The 25,926-nt window shown below is 39.4% G+C and overlaps 1 protein-coding gene across 1 annotated transcript in view; it reads right to left on the reverse strand.

The window, feature by feature from the left end:
* Positions 1-21,474, reverse strand: part of LOC108774334 (protein pangolin, isoforms A/H/I/S) — a 33,992-nt gene extending 12,518 nt beyond the window's left edge. The window contains exons 1-2 of the mRNA XM_018540409.1: positions 21,325-21,474; positions 21,105-21,183 (exon numbers count right to left, since the gene is read on the reverse strand). Of these exons, the coding sequence (XP_018395911.1) occupies positions 21,105-21,183; positions 21,325-21,474 (229 nt within the window). The remainder of the gene's footprint in view (positions 1-21,104; positions 21,184-21,324) is intronic.
* Positions 21,475-25,926: the final 4,452 nt, after the last annotated feature.

Genomic DNA, 25,926 nt, shown 5'->3' on the forward strand with positions numbered 1-25,926 from the left:
GGTTCTTGCACCAAATAAATATATGTTTACATGTAAATGTTCAACTGGTATTATTCAAACAAAAATGCATTAAAATTTTATACATTCTGTATGTATCTTCCATTCTTGTAATTTTAAAAGAATTTCTTTTAGATATCGCTGCGTTGATAGAAAAATGGTACTAAATTAGCATTTTTGAGATAATGAAAAAAATTGACTTTGAGGAATATTTTGTGGAAAAATATTTTTGGTTCATTTGCTTACTTGGAAAAACTCTGATAGAAGATCAAATTTAGGTACATTATAAAGTTGCAAGTATTCAAATTTGAAAGAAAACTCCTAATATAGTTTCAAAAAATATATTGTAATTGAAAGTGTAACACGAAAAAAGTTATAAAAATTGGTTATTCACTACATCTTAATTAAAATGTTATTCTAATCCGAAATTTAAAAAATGAAAAGTTGCTAATTTTGAAATGTGTTATTTTTCGACGCAGTAATATAGAGTATTTTATTAGGAAAAAATTTAATAAATTTCATGAATTTTATTAATAAATTTACATGTGTACTGAGTATTGAGGCAGCTTTTCGATAAATTAACGTATATTAAAACTACTGTAGAAGCTAATATTTGAATAATGATTATTACTATTAAAGCTAATAATAAATAGCGAACTGTGTAACATCAAAATGTATAAAATATTTTTCCATAAAGAATAACCGAAATACAATAAATATACGTTAGTATGTTTTGGCGACCCTCGATGCGGGAGATCGGAAATTGGGGATAAGTAAGAATACTGAGAAATATTTCTCTAATCCCAACGGGTTTTTTTTTTTAAATAAGTTGTATCTATTATTATATCACGTTTCCTAAGATCATTAACTTCTTTCAAAGATTTGTTATATTTTGTATATTTTCGACATTGACAAAGAATTGTAATTCTTGACAAAGATAAAAAATATGTACAAAATATAATTTTATTCTTTTTAATTTTAATTTTGCTCTGTTTCTTTTTATCACAATTCTATTATAATACTTACATTTATATAATGTATAATTGATGAAATATACGGATTTAATATCCGATTTCTTTCATAAATTGTCTGACTTCTTCTGATATTCTTGATTACATACTCGGAAATACAAATACGCATAATAAATCGGAAAGAAGAAAGGGAGGAATAAAGGGAGGGGGAGCGAGGGGGGGCAGAGAAGAAAAAGAAAGAGAACAAAACGTATTTCGCCGCATAAAGGTCACCAAGTAGACGCACCCTCGTAATGGGCCTCAGAGATTCCTGACGGGCCCCGAGGCCAAACCCCACTGTCACGTAGTCGAAGACTACGTATAGTTGTTGGTTAGAACTCAGGCGTGCTCAGAAAGACCACGTGCAGGAATCAAAGCAATCAAAAGCTCGTGGAAGTCAATGTGCAATCTGGATTCCAAAGTCGATGAGATCTCTTGGCAAACGAGTCCACAAAGATTATCTCAAATATCAATTGTACCGTGTATCTAGGTGACCGTACACAATTAATAGTTAGTTTTTTCAACCTAACTAAGGAATTTAATTTAATAATTCTTCAAAACAATATACACATACGATTATGTGACAATGTTATATCCTTTATATTTCCTCAAAAGAGAACAAACTTTAAATTTATCCTATATCTGACTTATATGGTTTTATTTAAAAATCTGTACTATTATTACACTTTTACATGTACGTTTTCAACTGCCCATTATTGTTAAAACAGTATTGTAATAAGCAGTCAAAATAAGACAAAAATTGAACGCCTGACAGGAAGAAATACAAAATTTTGTTATTGTGCACGGTGTATATACGAAACATTCGGAGGGCGAGTTGACCAGAGGTCAAGTCGGGGTCCCGGTGAGAGAGACGGGGGTCCTCGCTCGCGCCGAGATATATGGAAGAGGGGGGTGAGAAGAGGAAGCACAAGATCTCAGTGAGGAGAAGAAAAGAGGCCCCGAGGCGAGACCTACTGCCAGGGGCTTCGGTCAGGCACACGTAGGTAGTTTTGACTCGATGCAGCGCGGTCTGTGGCGTGGTAGGGCCCGTGCGCGAAGGAAAGGAACAACAGGAGAAATAAAGACGAGAGGAAGAGGAAGGAGAGAAGGCGCGAGAGAGAAGGAAAGAGAAGATCGAGTCTGCCTGTTTGACCGCCGCCTGGCTGGCTGCTCAACCGCTGGCTCTTCGTCTCGTTCTTTCCTTCTCCCTAATTCTTCCTTCTCCCTCCCTCCCTCCCCCCCTCCCTCTCTCCCTCTCTCTCTCTCTTTCACACTCTCACAACACACGCAAACTTTCTCTCTTGCTCGCTCGCCAACTCGTCTCGTCTCGTAACAAGAGACGGCGCGGACAATGGGTGCTGGTACCAGCGCGCCTTCGGCCAAGGCTGCTACACGGCCCCGCTTGGCATAGCCTGGAAACACCATGCTCTTCACCAAAATTGTCGAATAATGCTATATTGCACTTGCTGTGCTCACTGCTGCCTTCGTATCTTGACAATAAAAGTGAGATATTTTACAATATAAATGCGCGCGGGCGATTTTTCTTCAAGCTTATAAAGTAACCCAATAGCTGCTACGTGATCGTTCACGTTAACCGATACTTGATGTAGCCATATACGATTATTCGTAGTTCCGGAATGCGTCAACGAAACTTTGTTTAATGATGATCGAACGTTGATTTTTCTTATCTAATGGAGTCAAAAAGATTAATGAGGGGTACCTTTAATATTTTGAATGAGTTCTTATCTCGATCGAGATAATAAGTAGCTCGATCATTGCGAAGACTTAGAGCATACTTGTCGCGGACAGAGACACGAGAAAACGAGTCAGTTCTTGTTCACAGCCGAGGTTCTTACGACGGTAATGGGGCGAGATAAAGCCGAGATAAAACCGGGCACGCCTCGAGAAGAAAGCGAGAGTCTGCGATAACCATGCGGCCGGGAGAGAGAGAGAGAGAGAGAGAGAGAGAGAGAGAGAGAGAGAGAGAGGCCGTTATTGCCTAGCGATGAGTTTTTAATCGGCCGAGATCTCTTTGGACACTCGACCGATCAAAGAACTACGGAGAAGCATGTTGAGGCTAAGATTTTCCTCTAACATTCGCGGATCTAACGTGAACTCGACTTTGCTCTCCAAGAAACATCGAGAGTCCCGTTCGAGACTAGTTTAATCGCTCCTGTAATTTTTTAATAAGCAACAGTCGAGGAGCAACTACGAGATTTGTTGTTTGAAAAATGTTAAGCTCTTTCGAACAGTATTCTATCGTTTCTATTTTTCAAATTTATTTAGCTCTAATGATAGCAAGAAAAATCTATAAACACTCGTATGTTATAGTTATCCTAATTCACTCTCCTTAAAAAGTATTGTAATATATATTTGCAGCGTGAAATTGACGCGTGAAATTTTCAAAATATTTTTCGCTAATATATGAAAATTAAAAAGAGATGGGTCGTAATTTATTATATAAATTTATTTAAAATATGAAAAATTCTACAATCAAATATTACATACATTGATGATAATTGAACTAACAACCATCTCTCTACCTGCACACTACCTGTGTACGTAATCTATAGGCTATTCAGAATGAAGCAAAATACCGTCTGGAATCCCTGTATAGTATTAAGGTAGTGTACCACTAGCGCGGCCAGACCCGATGCGCTTCGACGCCTTGTCGATTGCTTCCCTTCAACAATACGTTTCTTGAATGCAAGCGCATTCTTCGAGATACCGTGCTCACGCAGGTAGTGAGCGATGCAGTTTTGACAGGTTTCGGAAGTGATGGAGGTCGCTGACGAGGACCGATTTCTACGGACCATTATGTTCGTTTCCGACAAAAAAGCGCGCCCACATATGGAGAACGAGAAAATATTTATTACTCTCCCAGATATTTTCTCAAACGAATAAACAATTTAAAATAAATATTAACAAATAAATGTTGGTTAAAATATTTTGCGTTTGCATTTTGTGTCGACAATATAAAAATTTAGTTGAGCCCGTTTAATCGTAAAATCGGCAGTGTATCGATACACTTCGCGCGAGCGGTAAACATTTTTTGTACGTCGCGAAACACGTGGACGAAATGAGAAGAGACGATTCTCGTTTAATCAAACGTCAACGTTAGAATGGGCCCAGCGATAATTTACAAAAAGAAATAAACGAATTCCTCACTGGAATTCTTGGGACGCGCGCGTGATATTTCAGTCCAACGACCTGCGCCTCCTTCCGGGAAAGCAATATTCCGAAACTTCTCTTCGCGTCTGTGACGTAAACTGAACGCGTGACTTTCGATAGTTTGCGCAATTCAAGGTAATTGTAAGAATAAGAACTATTAAAACATTCAAGTTATTGTTAAATAAGGTTAGCGATCATTAGTATCTGTATAACTACTGCTTTTGTCATAGAAGTTTACGAGGAACGTTTGGATCTGCAAAAAATACACTCGAGAACAATAACGGCCGCTATTGATCCAAAGTGACCTAATCCGATTAGCCTCAACTAATCCGAGTATTTGTCCAGATTTTTGACGGCTGCTTCCTATTCTTTGAGAAACGAGGCTGAAACGCGCAAAATTCCATTTGTAACAGGAAACGATGCATTTTGACGAACACACGCGGTATTCGATAGTAATACAGTTGGCCAAGAATTTAAAGCAACAATTTCCATTATAAACTGACGAGTGTGTGAATATCCATAATAGAATATCGCGACGTGATCACCCCGGGTAGAAATTTCATGCATTTTTTGAACGGTTACTGGACAGTTATATTAATTCTAATAATTGAGAAGTAAAAGACACGTAGATGTAACCCTTCATCTACAGATTTTTTAGCACAAAAGATGCGCAAAATCTGAATCGGTTGACTGAACGAAAACAGGACAATAAGTGGACTACGCAGTATTTTTAATAGTTTATTAATAGTAGACAATAACTGGGCAGATGTTTACGCAAATTGCACACATTTTTATGTGCGATGCAGAAAAACTGCTTAGTTATTGAGTAAAACTCGGTTAAGCTATTGACCTTTGGTTCTTGGACAACTGATTAGCAACTAAAGAGCACTAAATTTTTGACCTATTGCCACTTCGATTTTCGCTGGTGGGGGGTCCAGTTTAATGGGGGTAAGTTATTGTCCATTTCCTACGCAGTATTGTTACTAATGCGAGTAATACTGGATAGTAACTGGACGAGTGTTAAAAAATATTTCTATTAAAACGAATTGGAAATTCAGAGGACCCAGAGCCGGTTAAGTAACAGAGACAATTTAATTGCAAAATAAAACTTATATATACAGATAATATTTCTTACAAATGAAAATTTAAATTCAAACGTTTCGACTCCGATCGAGTCATTTTCTTAACGTTATAATAATATTTTTATAATCGCAAAAATAAAACTAAACGTTCAAGCATTTTCTTCGTGTTTTTGTGTCAAAGATTGTGTGTCAATAAATAAAAATAATCTAATCTATCGCTGAATAATTCGGCAAAGGCAATATGAATCTAGAAATTAATCGTTGACATGCATATAGAAAATGAATAATCTCACAAAATATATAGTTATTATATAACATTGTACCTTATTTCTACTAAAGACTGATAAATTTTGCAATGTTTATTTGTTATGTTTATCTGATAATCCAAATAATTCGTTTGTAGCACAATGAAAGTTTTATAGAAGATTATCGATTGCTAATATTTCTTAAAGTTTAAATCCGAAATTGGAAACAATATAATTTTTTAATTATGTTTATAAGTTGCAAATTCTGATGCTAGACGACAACATTTCTGTAGTCAATCTTAGCTTATATTCTTAAATTTTGTTCCTGTATTCCGAGTATTTAAGACAATCTTAAATGTAAAATCATACTACGAATATCGGGGCTTAAATAAAAAATTATTTCTGCATCATAACAGTCGATAGACAAATTGTTTGCGATTTTTTATATCTGCAATTTTGTCGACATTCGCTTTTCTTTTCTTTTTGGTCACATGTTTTCTGGCTCACGATCGATAATTTATACAAAATCGAGTATTCTATCGCTCAAATGACACAAATGAGGATACGGCAACGTCGCATACGGCTATTCGTAGCCCTGGCGATGTACCGCGAGGCCAGGGGCCTACGGCCCTGCGATCTTGGCCTCGGGCTTTGCTGTTGAGGGCCGCGAGATAGAAAGAAAGTGCCCCACCGGGTCCAGAGATCGCTCGCAATGGTGGGGACAAGGAGACACGCGCGCACCCACTCGTACCGGCATACAGAACGTCTCTGACTAACCGCATCAACTCTAACGATGTAATTTTTCTAGTGCTAAGTAGCAGTAAGTTAAAAGAAGAAGTACTAAAAAAAATTAACGGTGATTGTTACTCTTAATTCGAAAGAAACTATAAATATACACGGAAAGAATAATCTTTACAATTAATGGAAGAACCTAAAAATTTAACTAGATACAGATTTGAAAATAATTTTGTTGGATCATCAAAGTAATTAGGTAAAAATCTCAAGCATGATGAGCAATGTTGCAAAAAAATTTTAATATTTTAGCAATCAGCTTGAGCATCTTACATAATTATTTTAATCCAAACAAAATTATCTTCAAATCTGCATCTAGTCGAGTTTTCAGATACTTCAGCGAAACCGTTCTTTCCGAGTAATTTCATAATTAAGAGTCTTTTTACGCTTGTTTATGCATCTCATCATCACATTTAAGAAACATTCTGCGAATGTATTCTCTTTTATTCCATCTTTTCCGTTATTTTCATGTCAGTGCGGCCGCGGCGGCGTTACTCTTGTTCTCTAAGATATGCATACGCAAGAAACACAGCGATATTGATGCAATTCGTGGTGAAGCACGAATCTGATGATCGATAAGAATGCAAAGTGAACACAACGACATTAAATGTCAGAAAAAAAGCTGCTTAAAACCTGCAAAGATTACAAGAGATAAAGTCACAAGTTAGGCACTCGTTCGTTCAAGTGTTACTGCCGGTTGTGTAGTTAGTACTGCGAGTACTACTGCAGATAAGTATTCAGTCTCGCCGAGGGTGTTGCATAAAGACCCGAGCAATGTATCCAGGAAAAAGAACGCTTGTATTACAGTTAGAAATACGCAACTCTCTCTTTAAGGATATTCATATTGCAAGTATCATAGTTGGAGAGTGGACCGATTGTCTGTTACGCTAGTATCATAAATGTAGACGAGAACGAAGCTGGTGGAAAATATTGAAAATACGAAATGGACTATACGGTCACGCGTGCACGTGTCGCTAGAACGCGTGACTTCCGCTAGAAATGGATTTTCTATGCTTCACACGGATGTCTTCTCGCCATATAAAAACATTTGCTCGATAAACCAATCGATATTCCTCGCGTTATGTACTGGTGGTATCGACTCTCTATCGACTGTTATCGTAAAATGATATAGCAGATAATATTTGTTATCCTGTAAGACTCTCGAGTATGAAAATCTCAAGTGCGAAAAGAATTAAGACATGATACGTTAATTTTGCGTATATGTTGACAAATCTCTATTTGCAATTAAAGATTTGTCAATAATATGATACGATAGGTCGTATAATTTAATCTAATTAATACAGGAAACGATAACCGGCGGGAGCAATTTATGTCTTCTTTTTTTTTTTTACTGTAAAAAGACAGAACTATATAGAAAAAAAAAAACATCATCAGTAATTATATCGTGGGCATGGTGCACTATCTTGGTGAGAGATAAGATTAGCGTATCTATAAGCGGAGACTCGACGCGCGGCAAGCGCACGCAAAAGACTCTTTAGAGCTACGACGGCGATAACTACGGCCGAGCCGTGACTAATAATCTCCGCGAGGTTTCTTCGTGCACGATAATTAATTTCCCAGATCGTTGATCAGCGATCGGGGCTTTTCTTTTTCGCGCGTAAGCTATTTTTACGCCGAGTCCCCCACGCCGCGTGGGAGTAAAGGGCGCAGCGATGTGCATCGCGGAAACTTTTTAATTCCATTAAATCGCCGTCGAGGAATCTCGGGCGGAAGAAAAAAAATTTCTCGGAATCTCGTTCCCCTCGCGCGTGATGCGATGAGATGAGCAACGAGAGAAGAAAAGATGTAAGAGAAAAAAAAAAAAAAGTGCACGATGATGTGATGACGACGACGACAAAAGGAGAAAAGTTGTACGCGCGAGCGAGGTATCCTTACATTCGAGATTATCGAAAGTAATTCGCATACGCATCCTGCGCTCGAGAGATTGAAAGGACTAAAAGCTTTGGAAAGCACATTGGAGATCGTGTCCATACACTCGAATGTCTCTCTCGGAACTTTCTTTGACAAGTGTATAAAAGCTTTTCCCCATTTAGAACGAAAATCGTGATGAAATGTTAATCGCCAACACATAAATCAAACAATCAAATAAAAGCAGGTATAATTATGTGGCATAAAATACAGTCTAAAATATAATCGACTCTGAAAATCCTTTCAATTATACCAATTCCAATATACAAACACATTTTTACATTCTTCTCCTTTGAAGAATTAAATGAGAGGAGCTTGTTTCGTCCGTCGTTGACATACATTGCAATTTTTCACGGTCGTAGCCGTGCGACAGGGACGAGGCAATTAAAAAAGAGCGAATTGTCGCGAGCGTAATGGGCTACCTTCGAGGTCTCTCGACGGTTAATTTGCATGACTAAAGTTAAGCCTTTGAAAGGTCCCCGCGTCCGATACATTGACCACCAGAGAGGAGGTAGAGGAGAGGCACGGTCCCCTCGACGACTGCCTTCTTGCCACGTGTGCGCCACTATGGTACTTGCAGGTTACGTTCGTCGAAAGAAAGGAACGATGCGGAGGAAGGACGTTAGGGAAACAAGAAGAGAAGACGCACAGTAAGAAAAGAAGACAAGGAAAGAGGTGGAGAGGGAGTGGAGGCTGTTATACGCCGTCGTGTACCCAAGTAGCAAGTGTCAGTCCTGTCGGCAACGCCCATATAAATCCTTAGTTACCTAGTCGCTTTACGAGATACAATTATTTACGGAGACCGACCAGCTACCTTATTTAGCCTTAGTTAGTTCACCGGCGGATATCACGAAGCCGATTGATCGGCCCTCCTTGCTATTCCGACTTCTTTCTCTCTCTCCATCCCCATCATTTCACGTTCACCGATTGGCTGGAACGAGATTAGTGAAATTCCTTTCATAGATTAATTAATAATAATCGTGATAACAATCTATAGTCCCACATAAAGTCATTCTGATGATCCATCATAAGATCATTAAGCGAATATTCAAAATGTATTTTCTGTAGCCATTTTTATTTAACTGGTAATTGTAATATAATTATAGGAATATTAACGCAGCTACTTTAAATACAAGTTCGAAAAGTTTTTCACATTTTTCAATAATATTCAAGCATTGATTTTTTAAAGATGGAATATTATTACGTCAACCCTTATGGTCTACTTAGACAGCATCTGACTCTATGAGATCTTCGGAAAAATTTCACATTTTCGAATTTATAACATATTCTTCCTTTTAGCACGACGATTGCGCGGTCACGCGAGACGCTAATTACGCAATAGTGGAAATCTTTCAAATGGAAACCGATCGTTCCAGCGGTTCGGTTCGTGTAATATTTACCGTGCGGTCAATGCGTCGGTCAACCGAAGGTAATTATAATTAAATGAGCAAGAGACCCAAAGCGTGCATAGCGAAGAGAATCGTAAACAGTAAGGAATACTACTTCTCTTCCATTTTTTTTTTCTCTTTATCTCGAAATACTGTACGTGCATATCTTCGAAACTCGTCGCTTGTAAATCATTCTCACCGCTTAACCTGACATTAGCGTGACAGCCTGCTATCCCAGTCCCCGGTCGCCTCAGCATATGGTTAGCAGATGCCACCGTTGTCATAAGCCTTTCTTTTTTTTTGTTTTTTTGTTAATTAAATCCTTCGACAGATATTTTCACGTGCAAAATATCTACTATCAAAGCCGATCTTTCGGATGCCTGTCGGACGCGCAATCATGATGAAAACAACAACGATGGTGTTTTTCGCAAACAATTACGCCGAGTTATAAATTTTTTATCGGCTATTCCATATGTGTATCGAGGGCCCCGACAAACCAAATGACCAATAGCGTGCAAAACAAAGCGATGCACAAGTCGTTCACTCTCGAGAGCCTAAATAGCTTCTAGTACGAGCTGCGACGCGACGACGACGCGACCGGTGGCGAGTAAGGGCAGTCGAGTTTCGAAAGCCGAACTAGCTGCTCTAAACAAAGAGCTTTACGGCCATATTTATAGTTGTCGTAAAACACTACGCAGATTGCTAACCTTCGACTCACACGGACAACCTGCGCCTCCTCGTTTACCACATCTTCCTTTTTCTCCGTCTCCTTCCAATCCGTTTACCTCGCTATACTTTCTTCTCGTTTCCTAGGTCTCTCCGTCTCACTTCTCCGCTCGCTTTTCTTCCCGTTTGTTTTCTTTGTTATTTTTACTCGTACTATTCTCCTCATACAGACACAAATGAACAATCCTTTTTTTTCTTCTTTTCATTTCCTAATCTTTTCTCCCTCGCGTTTAATTTTTATCATCTCTTTCCTCTCTCTATATCGCTCATCCTTGTTCTCTTATTACATGAACTACTCTCGCTTTTTTTTTCTCTCTTTTCAATCTAATCTGATTCTCCGTTTCTCCACGTATTCTAATTAACGATTAATCTCCTAATTATTTCCTTCATTTCTATAAATTTTGAAAAATATCATTCGAGGTTAAAATTTCTGATTATCTCTCAGGAAAGTTTACAAACATCACTTTAATCGTAACTACCTTGTAATTTTCGTTTCATTCACAAAAATAATTAAAAGTCACGCAGATTAATTAAATACACGTATTTCTTCGTTTCTTTTTTTTCTCAATTCTCGTTTCCTCATTCCTCTTTTCAAGTGAGATACAAGCTCAAGGTTCGACAACAATTTGATGACGACGACGACGACGACGATGATAATAACAGCGATAACGATAACAACGGCTGTCTCTTGGCGTTAATTGACTCGAGTGTTGTACGGTCCAACGACTTCGTTTGACGAAAATCGGTTCGACTGAGCTTGGAAACGGGCGGACAAACCTGAATCGTAACCGTGCGAGTCTCGAAAGGAAAACCGGTATTTTGGACGAGCACAGCTTATTAACATGCGTCCGCTTTTTCATTCTTTTGCCAGCCGGGTTTTTCGGGATCCGCGCGATCTTCGTTAGAGCGTCGCGTCGAAAATGTATTTTAAGGGACGAAGCGCAAAATTTTCAAAAACGAGAATGTGCGAGCTTATGTTAATCCTCATTAGCGCAGAGAGGAAAGCCAGCTCGTGTTTGGATTTTTAAAAGGAACTTCCATCTCAAGGATGAAATATTAGCAGAAAAAAATTACTTATACTTTTACGGTATGTGAAATTCGAAGAAAAAAAAATTTATTATTCAATATTTAAAAGTCCATAGCGTTTTTAAATAAATACAAAAAATTAATAAAATGCATATCTAATTCTGCACACTGTTAATTATATTCGCAAGATCAAACTTTGCAGTGTGTTAACTGAATCCGCAAGATTATTAATCTCGCCCGGAGCGAAGCGCGATAAATGAGTCGTTTGCATTTACCTGCATTAATCTCGTCAAAGTACTCTGTAGGCGAACATTTCAGCGCGTTTATATACGATAGCATGCGTCACCAGGATCACGCTATTTTATTAAACGGCGGTTTACTCCTCTCGCGCGCGCGAACAAGGTATTTGCGTGTTTGTGTTCACGCAATGCAAACATCACGCTTTAAATGGATATCGAAAGTAACACTCTCGTTGGCATATTCACTGTTTATTACTTATATTACTACATGCAACAGTACAAAATTTCCAATCTGTTTTTCTGTAACTTTCATTCAATGAAAACTATGAAATAACTATAATAATAGAATATTTAAGAAAAAAAGAACTTTACAAAACGGAGTTCTTCCAATCTCGTGTTTGAGATCGATAGATCTCCGATTAAGAAAATTACATTTTCATGTAACTGTTTATGTGAATATCGATTACTACAAAGATCAAATGATATAAAAGTATACGCTTTATGTGTGTGTGTGTGTGCTCGATAGAATTTATCCTATTATCTATGTTGATTGAACGCGATTAATCCGCGTTCAATAGAGTTTAGATTCGTAAAAGCTCACATTATAATCATTCATATATATACGTATATTTTATTTCTTGTCATATCGCGTCAGATTTGAAAAAAAAAAAAAAAAGAATATTATTGGACGAATAACATTCTTTCCTTTTAATCGTTTCTATTCAATTTTTTACAAATCCAATTAGTGCACGTCAATTTTAAAGACGTTCAATATTTTGGCATCAATATTTGACAATCTCCTTGACCCGCTTTCACTTTTGCGGAACAACCGCTTATTAATTTCCACCAAATACATACAATACGCGAAGGGAGTCTCGCTATCGCAAGTTTATTCGATAAAAAAACTTTGTGCGTAACATTGCGTGACAGCATGAATTAAACTTCCACGCGCAGTAATCTACGTGTCGTAGGTCAGGAACCGGTATCTCTGTACAAGTCCGTCAAAAATTCACGACATGAATCGCTTGGTGTCACGTCCATCAATTTCGCAGACATCGAAATCGGAAATAGAAATCGATAATTTGCCGAGCGATAAGATATATATACGACAAAATGTGAAAAGCCACGAGAGAGCCATAAGATCCGACACGCTGCTTATTGGTGTCGCATCGATTGCAATTTAATTTCTCTATTCATTTTGGTGTCTAGATAAAAAATATAACAGATGTAATGAATGTCTATTTTATGTTAGAAAATCAAAACACTTAAGATACGCAATACTTTCAATTTTATATTAGAATAGTTTCAAGAATGTTTACGTTTCTTCAGAAAACGCGCGCGTGTGACTAGAATCATTTTTCTTCTTTTTTTTAAGCTATACAATTCTGACCTCCACTTACGTCCATGAAATCTATGATAGTTTTAATGGGACAAACATATTTTCCGAGTGTCACACTTCTGTTCATGGCGCACGTATATCTTGTTTCTGGGAAAGGCGTTTCGCAAGAGGAATTTGTTTAACCATTTATAAAGGAAAAGACGCAAGCACCACCGCGGGGTGTAGTTGCCGAACCCATGAGGATAGGCACCATGGGCGGCGAATTGACGGAGCCTTGCCTTCCTTCTCTTTCTCTCCTTTCACTCTTCTCTCTCCCTCTCTCACGAGCAACCTTTCCGAATGCAAGAAGTCCGGCAGGTAGGCTCGTTAGCGAACAGGTAGGTAGGTAGGTAGGTAGGTAAAGGCGAGTCAGGGTAGGATGTATAATGCTGACTGTGGCCAGTGTGTGTCTGTGCTTACATATCGGGTGTACCGACGATATATGTATCGTTTTATTTATTCAGATTTTACGCTGAATTCACGCTGTATCAGTTATTTGCGAGAGAAAGAGTGCAGCGCGTTTCTACCAATGATAGATTAATTAATCTCAGTTTAACTCACTTTTGTACGACTCACGAAATACACGAAGAGTTGCTTGATTTGCGTAAAGAGAATGAAGGATGTTGCAGGAAGCGCCGGGGATTTTCATTTTGTGTTCATCATTGCGTTGAACAAGTTATAGGAAGCATAATTTACGATACGCACGATTCATCGAAACGTAACATACTTTTCTTCAGTTTTTCTTTCTATCGAGACTTTTATTATCTTATTATCGTTGGAACTTCCAGATAACTTGCAGATATTTGGATATACCCGGTATATGGTGCAGAGCGTAAGAAATGGGTGGGTTAGCTCCGAGAAGAGACGAAGAGGAGAGAAAAGGAAGGATACCAAAGGAACGAGAGCGAGAGAGCTGTAGCGGGATGCCACGGACAACGAGAAAGAAAGAGAGAGAGAGAGAGAGAGAGAGAGAGAGAAAGAGGGAGGGAGGGAGGGAGGAGGGATTGGGTGCCATGTGCATTGGTGAGCGGATACACATCGTACGGTTCGGAGGGAAGGTATTCGGGCAAGTTCAGGGTGATGCAGCAGCGGCAGCAGCGGGGTCTCTCCTCTCTTCGCGCTGTGATTCTCTCTTATTCTCTCGCTCTCGCAACGTCTCGTTTCCCTCGCCTCTTCTCTCCTTCGCGATTTCGCGCTCGCCCGTCGGGGTTATATTCGTTTCGTTCCGTTTTTCGTTTCTGAAGATAAGCCTATGGTGTGCTCGAGGCGATCTAGGCGCCCGACCGCCTACACGCGAACTCGTCAATTACTTCGCACAACGAGACACATCGTTTCTAACTCTCCCCTCTCTCACCACTACTGTCTCTCGCTTCTTTTTTCTCTCTCTCTCTCTCTCTCTCGATCTTCGAAGCACGCCGCACGATGCATTGCGCATCGTATATCCGCAAAGTCCGAGGTGCAATCTGAACGCGCGCGGAGGCGGTTTCCGAGCAGCGACAAAAGTATGTGTATCGAAAGGCGCGCGTTTTCGCGAGTGCCCACGTACATGCATACCGCCGGATGAAATCGCGTGCAAACGTAGATACCGTGCGTATGTTACACCGACAACAGTGGGCGCACGCAGTGCTAAGAGTTTATTTCATATTTCAAACGTTTTATAAAATATAGGATAACTAGATTTGATTACTCAAAAATGGGGCCGAGAGAAAAAATAATAACTATTCTTTATAAATACTTTGTGCAAAAATTAATCTCTTATTAGAATAACTCTTTTATAAAAATTTACAATTAAAATAGATACAAGAGACAAGTACACACTCAGAAAAAAATATATATATACTATACACAAGTTATAATTATTTGTTTCAAGTATTTCAAATGTTTATGTATTCACGAATCTATATTATTCTCATCACGACAATCAAATTTATTTAAAATATATCTGAATCCTAGTAAGTTTAATATTTTAATCAAGATAATTAAATTAAAACAAATTTCAATTTGTTTATATAAAATCAGTTATTTGATAAATATTAAAAAAAAAATAAATTCTTTACTTTTAATTTGTAATAAGTACATTAGGAAAAAATTATCTCAACTAGAATTATAATCGACTTTCAACCAGAAAATTCTCAAATTTATTTCTTTTTAACGAGAATTCTAATTAATGCAGGCTCTTTTTCAGAGTGTATAGTTTAGATTATTATCAAGAAAACATTCTTCATTAAAGATAACCGTTACTTAAAAGAAAGAATATAAATTGAGTATAATTTTCTTAACAATAAAATGATATTTTCCTGTACGTGCTCTTGTCAGAATTATACTTTCACCATATATATCATCGTTAATTTTTGCAATAATAAAATTAACGAAAAACAAAGTTCGCAAAATATTTTGATCGTACAAGCTCGAACTATCGCAGCGCGAATAGGTTGTATGTACGTTACAACACATATATGTACGTTTACGCTCACTTGCGAAGTCAAACTTGTAGTAAAAGCTCTAGTGGTCTAGTCGTTCGATCACTATCGTCCTCGTTCGCATAGATATATACAAGATTTTATTTTGTATATATTTTGTACCACACACATCGATTTTTATCCCGACCGACACGTAAATCGTCGATTTCCGTGAAACGCAATACTTTGTAGGCAGATAAAAAAAATGTTGATAATTACTTTGCTCCAAGTGATAAGAATTTGCAATAATTACACACACACACACACACATATATATATATATATATAATAATTATATACCATACACGTAAAACAAATCGAATGGTTTTAATGGGGCAGCATTTTAATTAAATGTAACGAGAAGATTGGTAAAGTCATATTTACCCTCCCTATGGATCCAGATAAATTTTTCTTATCGATGGTCGATGGATAATTAACGCGGTATGGCATACAGAAATGCCAAGTTGACAATGAAATAAATACTAACAAAATATTGAATATTACGTTATTTTATGATACGTTAATGATAATAATATTATGTTAATAATAATGATAATATTAATTAAGTATTCGAGTTAAACATACATACTTTATATATGTTCCTGATAACACGTAATTAAAAAAATTACGATATAAAAAATAGCGAGTTCTTCTACGCCCAAGTTTGTGCTATTATTTTGTTTTTCAATTACAAGCACAGAAATTATACGGATGATGGAAAACAAGTTTCAATATGAGCATCATATACATTGTGCTTCACCATTGATTCACGTGTATGTACGATATATCAACTCGAAGAGTGATGTTTGGTTAAAAGTGATGTCAGAACGTGACGTGTTACATACAATCTCGACTTTCTCGGCATATCTGAATAACTAGTTTTCATGCGGACAAGCGACAAAAAAAAAAACACGTGAAGCGGCTCTACTGAAGTCGGCCGATGCCAAGATTAATTCCGCTTGAGCCTCGCGCGCGGCCTTCCTTGAAGAGCCATAATTAACCACTTAAGCGATTACAACGGATCCCGACGTAACGTTTTACACGTTTTCTGTGACGGTGAGTGCAACGAATCCTTTCCACTCTCTCTCTCACTCTCTCTCCTCAATAATTCACGCATAGTCCCGTATAGGTATACATACATAAAACAAGAGTGATCCGTGGTGCGACAACGAAATCTAATCAATGGAAACTGTAATAGCGTTTTCGAGTGCAGTGGGTTTGAACTCAACTCAGGTCGATTAACCCGAAGGAACCATGACCTCGTCCAATCGCAAACCAAAGTAGAGCATGTGACATCATTAATTCAACCTGGGTTAGGCTCCAACTCACCGTACTCAAAAATACTGTAAGATTCTATCGGGCGACACGTGTATATCTTAGATGCGATCATACAAGTGTATTCATATATATTTCGAAAAATATGATTTATACATTTAAATTAACACGTAACAGGCGAGAATGACAAGAAACTGAAAATCGAATTTGCGATTATAAAAAAAATGATTTACGGAAATTTCGTGCGGCGGCGGTGCAATTGCATAAGCGATAAAGCGCGAGGTATTTTTTAAGAGCCGAGACGACCTCTCGGAATAATCACGCTCTCCAGATAATACCGTAATCGTGTCTGTAACATCTCGAATACAAGATACGGAGACGTACGGCCGCGTTAACTCATTAAAATGTTTTGGCAACAGCATGACAGCGTGCACGGTAGCGTGACATCGATTTGTCAGTGACAAAGAGAAAGAACTGGTCACGGGAACGGAAGGCACGAACTTCATTGTATACGTTACTGACACGTCGAAGCGATTTGTTCCGAACGAATCTGTTACTTGTAAACTCCCGATTTCTTTTTTTATTATTGAAAAAAATGGAGTAGACTCGACCTTTGAACTTTTAAAAAATGAGGAAGACATTGAGGCAACATTTTGGGCAAGTTGTTTTCTCCTGAAGTATAAAAAAGAGACAGCAATTTGAAAAAATAATAATCCCAAGTTCCTCGAAAAACTGATCTAAAATTCTATACGTCATAAAAAACGATCGTTAACCTTTTGCCTGCATCGTGCTGGGTCTTTTAAAGAACGGTCAAATTTCAATAGTCAGTTTCCCTTAGTATTCTGCTATTATAAAAAACATGTATCTTTTGCTATATAAAAGAAAAAAATATATCGGAATTGAAAAAAACTGTTTAGAATCCAAAACAGAGATGTAAAACGATACATTTTTTTCCAATTCTTTACAGACGAAGGGTTAAATTATAATCGTGAATATTTTGCTGTGAACACTAATTCTAAATCTTTTAACTTCTAGTACTCGGAGCAAAATAATTTTAATACAATTCATTGAAAACGTAGCCTCAGGTTTTGATTACGCTAATTGCAGAGATCTGTAGATAATATTGAGAAGCGAGGTTTCAAGAAACGTAACCACATTCGTAGCCTTGATTCCTTTTTTTTTTAAAGAGTATTATGGGAGTGTACACGTTGCACGTTTGAGTTCACTGCATTGTTTACGTTAGCTGAATTTTTTTGCTAGGCGTTTAGCGATGTTATCGCGTCCGTTTCACGGCCGTCATTCATCTTTATACAAGGATTGCATCAACAACCAGCGATTAGTATTACGTTTCTATTCTTCGAAAGACCGTTTTCTAAAGAATCCAAATCGATTACAGCCTGATATGTGCATTCCAATATGTGCATAAATATTTAATTTCCAGACAATGAAATAATCGCCAACGATATAAACCAAAATAAGATCAAGATAAATATAAATGTTTGTTGTATATGCATGATAAACTTGATATGTGTATTCTATGAATCGCACTGCAAATCTATGTGGGAAAAAAACAGTGTGATTAAATTTCCGTATAATAAAAATAACATTTTGTTATACCACATACAAAAATAAATTTACACATTTAGGTTGGGTTTTTCCTCCTCTCAGTAAACTTCAGCTCATTATCTTACTCTCTTACTTCTTTTAAGCTCTTACTTTTTTGTACTTTTGCTTATCCAGTAGATAAATTACCACATATTTTATCCGAAAATGGAACAACCGGCCCTTAAACATGTGATATAGACAGGTATTTAGTCCGTTCTTATTTTAAAACCGTCTTAAGATGCTAATGCTCTCTAATTGGTTCATGATACCTTAAGATTATACTTAAGACAGTCTCGAATATAAAAATCAACTATAAATAGCCGGCTCCAGTGTCATTTTTACACGGAAAACTAATCGTACACATACATTGTAGTCACTTTTTACACACTTGGATTTACAATCTCTCAGAAAAATGTAATACTGGCCAATAGAACGAAGGACAGTGATTAATTACTTATTTTAAGTATCAAAAAAGCACTGTCATTCAGCACTTTTAGTAGTCCAAATAAGTAATTAATTGCTGCCTTTAGTAATAAATCGACTAGTATTAAATTGGCCGGTGGTTAGATTTGTGTAAGGAGCGCGTTTCCACGAAGTGCTACCAAACTCGTCTAATACGTCTCTATATAATCATCGCTCGCGCAACAATCGGCCGTGTTTAGGCGATGACCTTTAAAAGAAGGAAAGAGAACGCGATTCGAGACGGCTTACAAAGTAGCTTTTATTGACGTTGTGCCAATAAGAGCAACGTAAGGCACATATCTCTTTCTCTCTCTCACTTTCTCTCACGCGTATAGAATTGTCTAAGTGTCGCCGTCGACGCCTCCGGCGTTCGCGATTATTGCGACGGGAGAGTGTGGGCAATAAGGCCACCGTCGCTGCTGCTGCCGACGACAACGGCGACGACGGAGAAGAACCTTTCGAACGGTGACGACGACGTGCTGCAACGTAATGCGGCGTAATGGCGAGGAAATTAATAGGAGCGCCGTGTGGACACAGCCATACGCCGGGAATCCGAGTCACATATTTTCCCTAGCCGGCACAGAGCGAGCGAGCGAGCGAGCGCGCGCGCGCACACACAGCCGCGATTATCATCGGACCGTGAAAGCGGCTACGAGAGTAGGCACTTATCGTGCCGCGATCGATTTCAAATGACGTTAATCTAAGCGTGCGAGGCGGCGCAAGATACCTGGTGTGGCGTTATGACGCCGATATCGAGCCTAAGCTCATTGCAGACGCGGACGCTATTAGGAAATGTCACGCCGCGCCAAGAGTCGTTGATAGTTTATTATTTAATTCCCTCGTGCTCCGCAATCAATTGCTGCTGCCAACTATGATACTCTCACGTCGTCAACATTTACTTACCCGGCCGTGGTATAAATATTATCAAGTGAGTGAGCCGTTAAGTTGGAAGAAAACGGACCTAAATCGTAATCGGTGAGATTTCTTACGATTTAAAATTTCTACACCATAAAGAACACGATATAGGAAAAAAAAAAAACTTAAGCAGCAAGTAAATCAACATGTTGGATTTGTTGTTGCTTACGCCATGGCTTTACAGCCACCACCGTGATTGGTTAATTCACTTACTGCTTACGTTTTACCGCTTGAGTATTTTTGTGTACCATGGCCCTATTACCCTCCATTGTTGAAGGCCCTTAAGCCCATTCTATAATTGCGTAAGCGTAGTTGAAAGTGGTTGTTAAGAATTGACCAATCATAGCCGAATATTCTTCTCGTATTTGACTGTCACTGATTAATTCTTACAATTACAACCGCTCGCTACGCTCTCTTACGCAATTATAGAACATACTTTAACAAGGAATTACTTTTAACGCGCGATGTGTGGATAATCGATAAACGTACAGTTTGAAGTTGGAGCACATTTCTATACACAACGCGTCGATTATATACATATTTGGAGAGAGAGAGAGAGAGAAACAGGAGTCTTTGGAGAAACGAAAACTCGACGGTGTTTTGTAATACGACGCGTTGTAAAATTAAAATTACATTACACCTTGTAACAGGAGCGCTCTTACGCATTACTTCCGTTCAAATAGACCTTCAGCCAGCTGTTTACCACGACGCAACGGAATGATGTATCGATCCCGTCGTTGACTTGGTAGGAATACAGGGGAGGCTAACGAATAATTAAACTCACGCGACGAAATTGGCGTCGATATGATTTCCCACCGTCGCCGTCCGGGAAATATCGAGGATCGACTCTCCGTGACGGAAAGCAAACTATCGTCACCTTTTCCACGTTTTCGCGAGGGGACATAACTAGACGGAAAATACCGAAACCCGAAGGCTGAATAAGAGCGATAAGAATGACGTAGAAAATACCATTCGTGTCACAAATTTCTCCCACTCTAAAGCTTCAGAATTTTCCTCCCGATTTCCCGAGGAGACGTCACGATTTTCCCTGCCGTTTTCAGTCGTACCTCGAAGCTTTTCGTTCTGATTTGGGAACCGTCGAATATTTCGTGCAGGGAACAATTTAACATAGAAATGTTAATTACCACCGACGTTGACATTGTCAACGTAACGGTAGGTAAAATATTCCATTGAATATATGATCAGAGTTTAAAAGACAAGAATTTTGTAATCTTTTTTCCAGAAAATTTTGCAAAATTCCCAGTCTCTTCCCTGATTTTTCCCTCCCCGGTTTACAGTACTTCTGAAAACATATGATTCTCGGTGAAAGGCCTAAATAAATAAACTCCGGAAAGTGTGTCCGTCAGAGGGAGAGAAAGAAAAAAAAAAAGAAATGAAGACTCACCGAAAACGGGACTGAGGTCGGATCTCGCCGACGTTTTTCCCGTCGTCGCGTAGGTCCCTCCGGCGAGCGCGCCCTTTTCCTGCAACACACATGCACGCACTTAATACCTGCGTCCTTGCGAGACATTTGTGGAAGGATGTGTATAGATCGCGAAACACGAAACGAACGGCGACGAAAACACAACGATAAATGGAGTGGAAGGAAAATGTATGATCCGCACCTCGGACTCCGTGAGGTCAATGAGGTCGCTCTTGTCCTCGGTGAGGTTCTCCGAGGACCTCTTCTCCTCCTCGCCCTCATCCTTGAAGACCTTGACCTCGTCTTCGCTGCCGAGATCGTCGCCGCCGCCGCTACTGCTCACGTGCGGCATTATTGCGGGCACGCGAGCGACGGCCACCGTCTTCCCTGGTCTTCTTCTCTCTCGTATTCCTTACTTGCCAGTCGACTCCGTGTTGTCCGTCGGCGGCCGGTCAACGCGACCCAAGTCCACGCTGCGCGGCGAGGAGTTTTGAAAAGTCGAACGTGTTGTCGCGCGTCCGTCGCCGTCGGTGAATGATTTCCGAGTCCACGGCGCGGCGGCCGACGGCGGCGATTCCGTTAACACTTTTTCGATCGCGATATCGCGAATCACTGCAAGTTTCGATTCGTTAACAACGACGACGATCGAGAGGCCAACTCTCTCTTGGTATTTTAGGTATAAGCACACAGGACAAAACCGTTTTTCACCGTCACTACTCCGTGTTGTCCGTCGCGCGCTGACAGTTGAACGACACGACGAGGTTAGGCCGCGCGCACCATTTGACTCGAGGAGACAAAGAGCCGGGTTTTCTCGCGCGTATTATCGCGATACCGGATCCGACGTGACGCCGCAGCCAGTCAAAATGACAACCGCGCGCGCGGCGTCGATCTTGGAGTCAGAGAGACGGAATAGAGACTTGGGCGCGCGCGACGACGAAGACGACGCGCGGCGCTACGTCGTCGTCTCGCCGAGACGGCCGGGCGCGCCTCTCTCTCTCTCTCTCCCCGCGCTTTTCGCGCGCGAGTTTAATTTCCGGTCGTCGGCGGCGGCGGCGGCGTGTCGTTATCGGAGAGAAAGAGATAGAGAAAGAGAGATACGCGTGGGAAGGTCGTCGCTACCACAGGAGTAGGAGGAGGGCGTGAAGCGGCGCGTAGGATGATCAAGAGAGAGAGAGAGAGAGAGAGAGTGTAAGAGAAGCGCGAAGATGCGACGGACAGAGGTAGATAGATGGTGTACGCGAGAAGGCAGGCCGTGACGTATTAATGCGCAGAGTGGAGCGCGTTGTTCTTCCTCTCCATTCGCTTCTCCCTCGCGCGTTTGACGTTAGCTGCGGGTGGACCCCTCAGTGCGCGCACCGCGAGCCCGGCTTGCACGTAGCATATTTGCACAAAGACGGCGGCCACGATGTTTCCGCGAGCGCACGACACTGCGATTCCGTCAACGGGCCCGTGCGATCGACACGACGCGCGACTACGGTGGCACCACGACGACAACTACGGCACTGTCGTTGTTGTTGTTGTTGCTCCCGTTGTAGCTGTTGTTGCTGTGGTTGCGAACGGTGCACGCGCCGAGCGGTCATCGTGCCCGTAAAAGCAAAAAAAATTTGTGTTCGGGAGATATTCGCGTGTGCCGTTCCCGCGCCGTATAACTAAATACGATCTCCTCTCGACCCGCGGGACTCACCGAATCCTGTCTCGATACGGCCAACTTGAATGCTCGGTGCCGACTGTCGGCGACGGTGAGCTCGGGCGGGCGGCTCTCCCACGCGACGACCAATCACGACGCCGGATTCACCGCGGCGGTTTCCCTCGCCGACGCGCCACCTCGCTCCCCCGCGATGCCGCGCTCAGCCAGTCATGGCAGGCAAGGCGGCGAACCGACTCCGTCCGAGCGGCTACGATCTCGTCCGAACGTTCTCCTCCGGCGCCGTCTCCGTCTCCGCCGTGCTGTCGCCGCCACCGCCACCACCGCCGCCGCCGCCGTTGCTACCACTACTACTACCACCATTCCTACCACCACCACCACCACCACCATGGCGAATGTGTCCGTTGGTTTGGTTGCCGTTGTCATCGTCCTTTCGTACCTCTTGGTTTCAGAACGAAGGAATCGCACATTTCGTCACTTTTCGTCGCGGATGGTCGCAGGTGTCCCACGATCGTCGATACGCCTGTTTCCTGACGAATCATCCAGGTTATCATGTATTTATCTATCGACTGATGTAAGAAAATCCAAACGACTTTTTCTCACTTTCTTTTTTTTGTCGAGCTTTACTCGCAAGATTGCGCGCGCGCACGTTTGCCACCGCACCGGTCGTGCCCGTAAATGTCGCTGGTTGTTGCACTTATTGCGTTTGTACGCGCCAGGCGAGTTGTCTTTTTTTTTTTCTTTTTTTAACCGTTGAATTTTCTTTTCTTCTTAGTTCGTAATCTTATCGAATTGAGAAACTTATCGAGTAATATATTCATTGATTGTGAAATAAAAATGGCGAGATCGTTATGAATTTATTATCCAACACGAGAGCACGCGGACGTGCTTCTGTGTGAAGCTATTAGGGGCAGGTGCACCCCATGATTTCTTCAGCCACGGAAGAACGTAATTATTTATGATAATTTGCATGTCCGCTACCGCTCGTCTCATAACCAATTTCAACGGTTCATTAATATATTGTCGAAAAGATAGCCGAAGCTGATATTTCATGTGTCGTACGACGAGGCTTTTTAAGCCTGTTGATTGGCTGTAGAACAGAGAGGTTCTCGAATCTGTTTATCTTAGGCTTAAAATCAGGCTTATTATCTTTGTCGTACGATACATGAAATATGAAGCTTAGAACGTTACCGAGCGAACTTATCGTCAACGTAAATGCACGCGCTGTGAAAATTATATATTTATGCGACTCGATTTGGATTCCCGATGGTGAGTTACTTACAATTTTAAATATTTTGTTAATTTTTACAATACGCGTGGCTTGACTGAAAAACAATCTTCAGCACGTCCAGAGGTTTTTGCCACGCGGTTGTTCAATATTCGTATACATAAAAAAGTATACATACTGTATTAGTAATAATACAGTAGTAAGTAATAATTGTTTTAATTATTTAAAAAGTTCATAATATCTGCAACTCTACTGCAAGTCCATCACAAATTTGTTTAAAATATATTCTGAATCCTAGTGAGTTTGATATTCTTTAAACGAGATTATTACATTAAAACAAATTCAGTTTGTTTATTATATAAAAAAAGATTCATTATTAAAGATTCATTATTATGTACTCAAAGCAAGAATTAATTTTTTTGTAAGAATGTAAAATTGATCGAAAAAAACAATATATATGTATATAAAGTTTTTTTTTCGATAATTTTATATTCTTACAAAAAAATTAATTCTTGCTTATTATATAGAGTATACATAATAATGAATCTTTCTAAAACTTATATAAGTATACATATTTTAAGATTATTATCAAAAGCATATTCTTTGTTATAACTATTACTTAAAAAGAAGAAAATAAATGGAGTAATTATTTTTAAAATCAATATCAAGTTCATAGAGGGCACATAAGAATCAGTTAAGAACGAAAACGAATAATTCATAATTACTTTTCTTAACAATACGATATTTTTTGTATATGTGAACGATATTTCCAACAGTTAAAAGTGACTCATTACGATCTTCAAATGAATTATTTTTGTTAATAATTGTGATCTGAAAAAAGGCTGAAAACATATAATCATTGAATATCGGTTTATTTTTTAGTATACGTTTGTATTAGATTTATTTTATTATAATTGAGACTAATTTCGAGCAATAATTTCTACGCCTGACTTCCATATGCCTATTTTATTATTTATTTATTTGAAAATTATATGCTCTCTGCTATAGAAAATGAATATCATAAGTCATTTCAATAAATGTAAAAAAAACTGCAATTCCTAAAAAAAAAATTACACGTATATTGGGTGTTTTATGTAATATAATTTCACCCAATATTCATACAATACTTTTCCAGTACGATTCGTGCGCGCGATAATAAAAGGGTATTGTCATGCGTCATAATAAATCTTACTCCGTACTTTTATTTTATACTGCAACTCATCAGAAAGAGATAGAGAGAGATCATATTGAGTGCGCGCTTTTTCGGATTTCTGAAAATTATGTACAAGCCGAGAGAGAAAATCCGGAATAGCCGGTGTTTCCGACACAAAATCGAGAAAACAGTGTATACGTGTTTCCGACGCTCTTCCGAAATTACGACGATACCGCTGAATCGTGGTGCGTATATACCGCTGAAACGCCGTTGAAACATGGAGCCCGGCGTACAAGTGAATTTAATACGTCATGAAAGCATCTAAATTCACATCGCCTATGAAAGCTGGCCTCCTGTCGTGAGACTCTTTCAACGAATTTTTCGACTCTCGCTTTTTGCCGCCGTTGTTCCTTTTTACACCGTCGCTTAAATTAAATGTTAGCCGTATCACTCTACCGAGTGCAGCTCTTTCATAATTTTAATAAATTTTTAATTAGTCTCGCAAACTTTACGAGTGCAACGGATCTATCGTATGTAGTACGGACTATTACGCGATTAACATATATACGCTCGAAAATGAATTCGAATATTTAAATATTTCGATATATATTTTGTTCTATCTCGATTCACTATATACGACGTAATGAGGTATAATTTGATTATATCACGAAACAGAATTCAAATAAAATTCCGTTGTATACCTTTTATGATATAAATTTGTACTTTTCGCTGTATTATTAGTAGAATTCTATAAAATTATTATCCATAGCTCCCTACA

This window comes from Cyphomyrmex costatus, unplaced genomic scaffold (assembly GCF_001594065.2).
Source record: "Cyphomyrmex costatus isolate MS0001 unplaced genomic scaffold, Ccosl1.0 scaffold245, whole genome shotgun sequence".
NCBI lineage: Eukaryota > Metazoa > Arthropoda > Insecta > Hymenoptera > Formicidae > Cyphomyrmex > Cyphomyrmex costatus.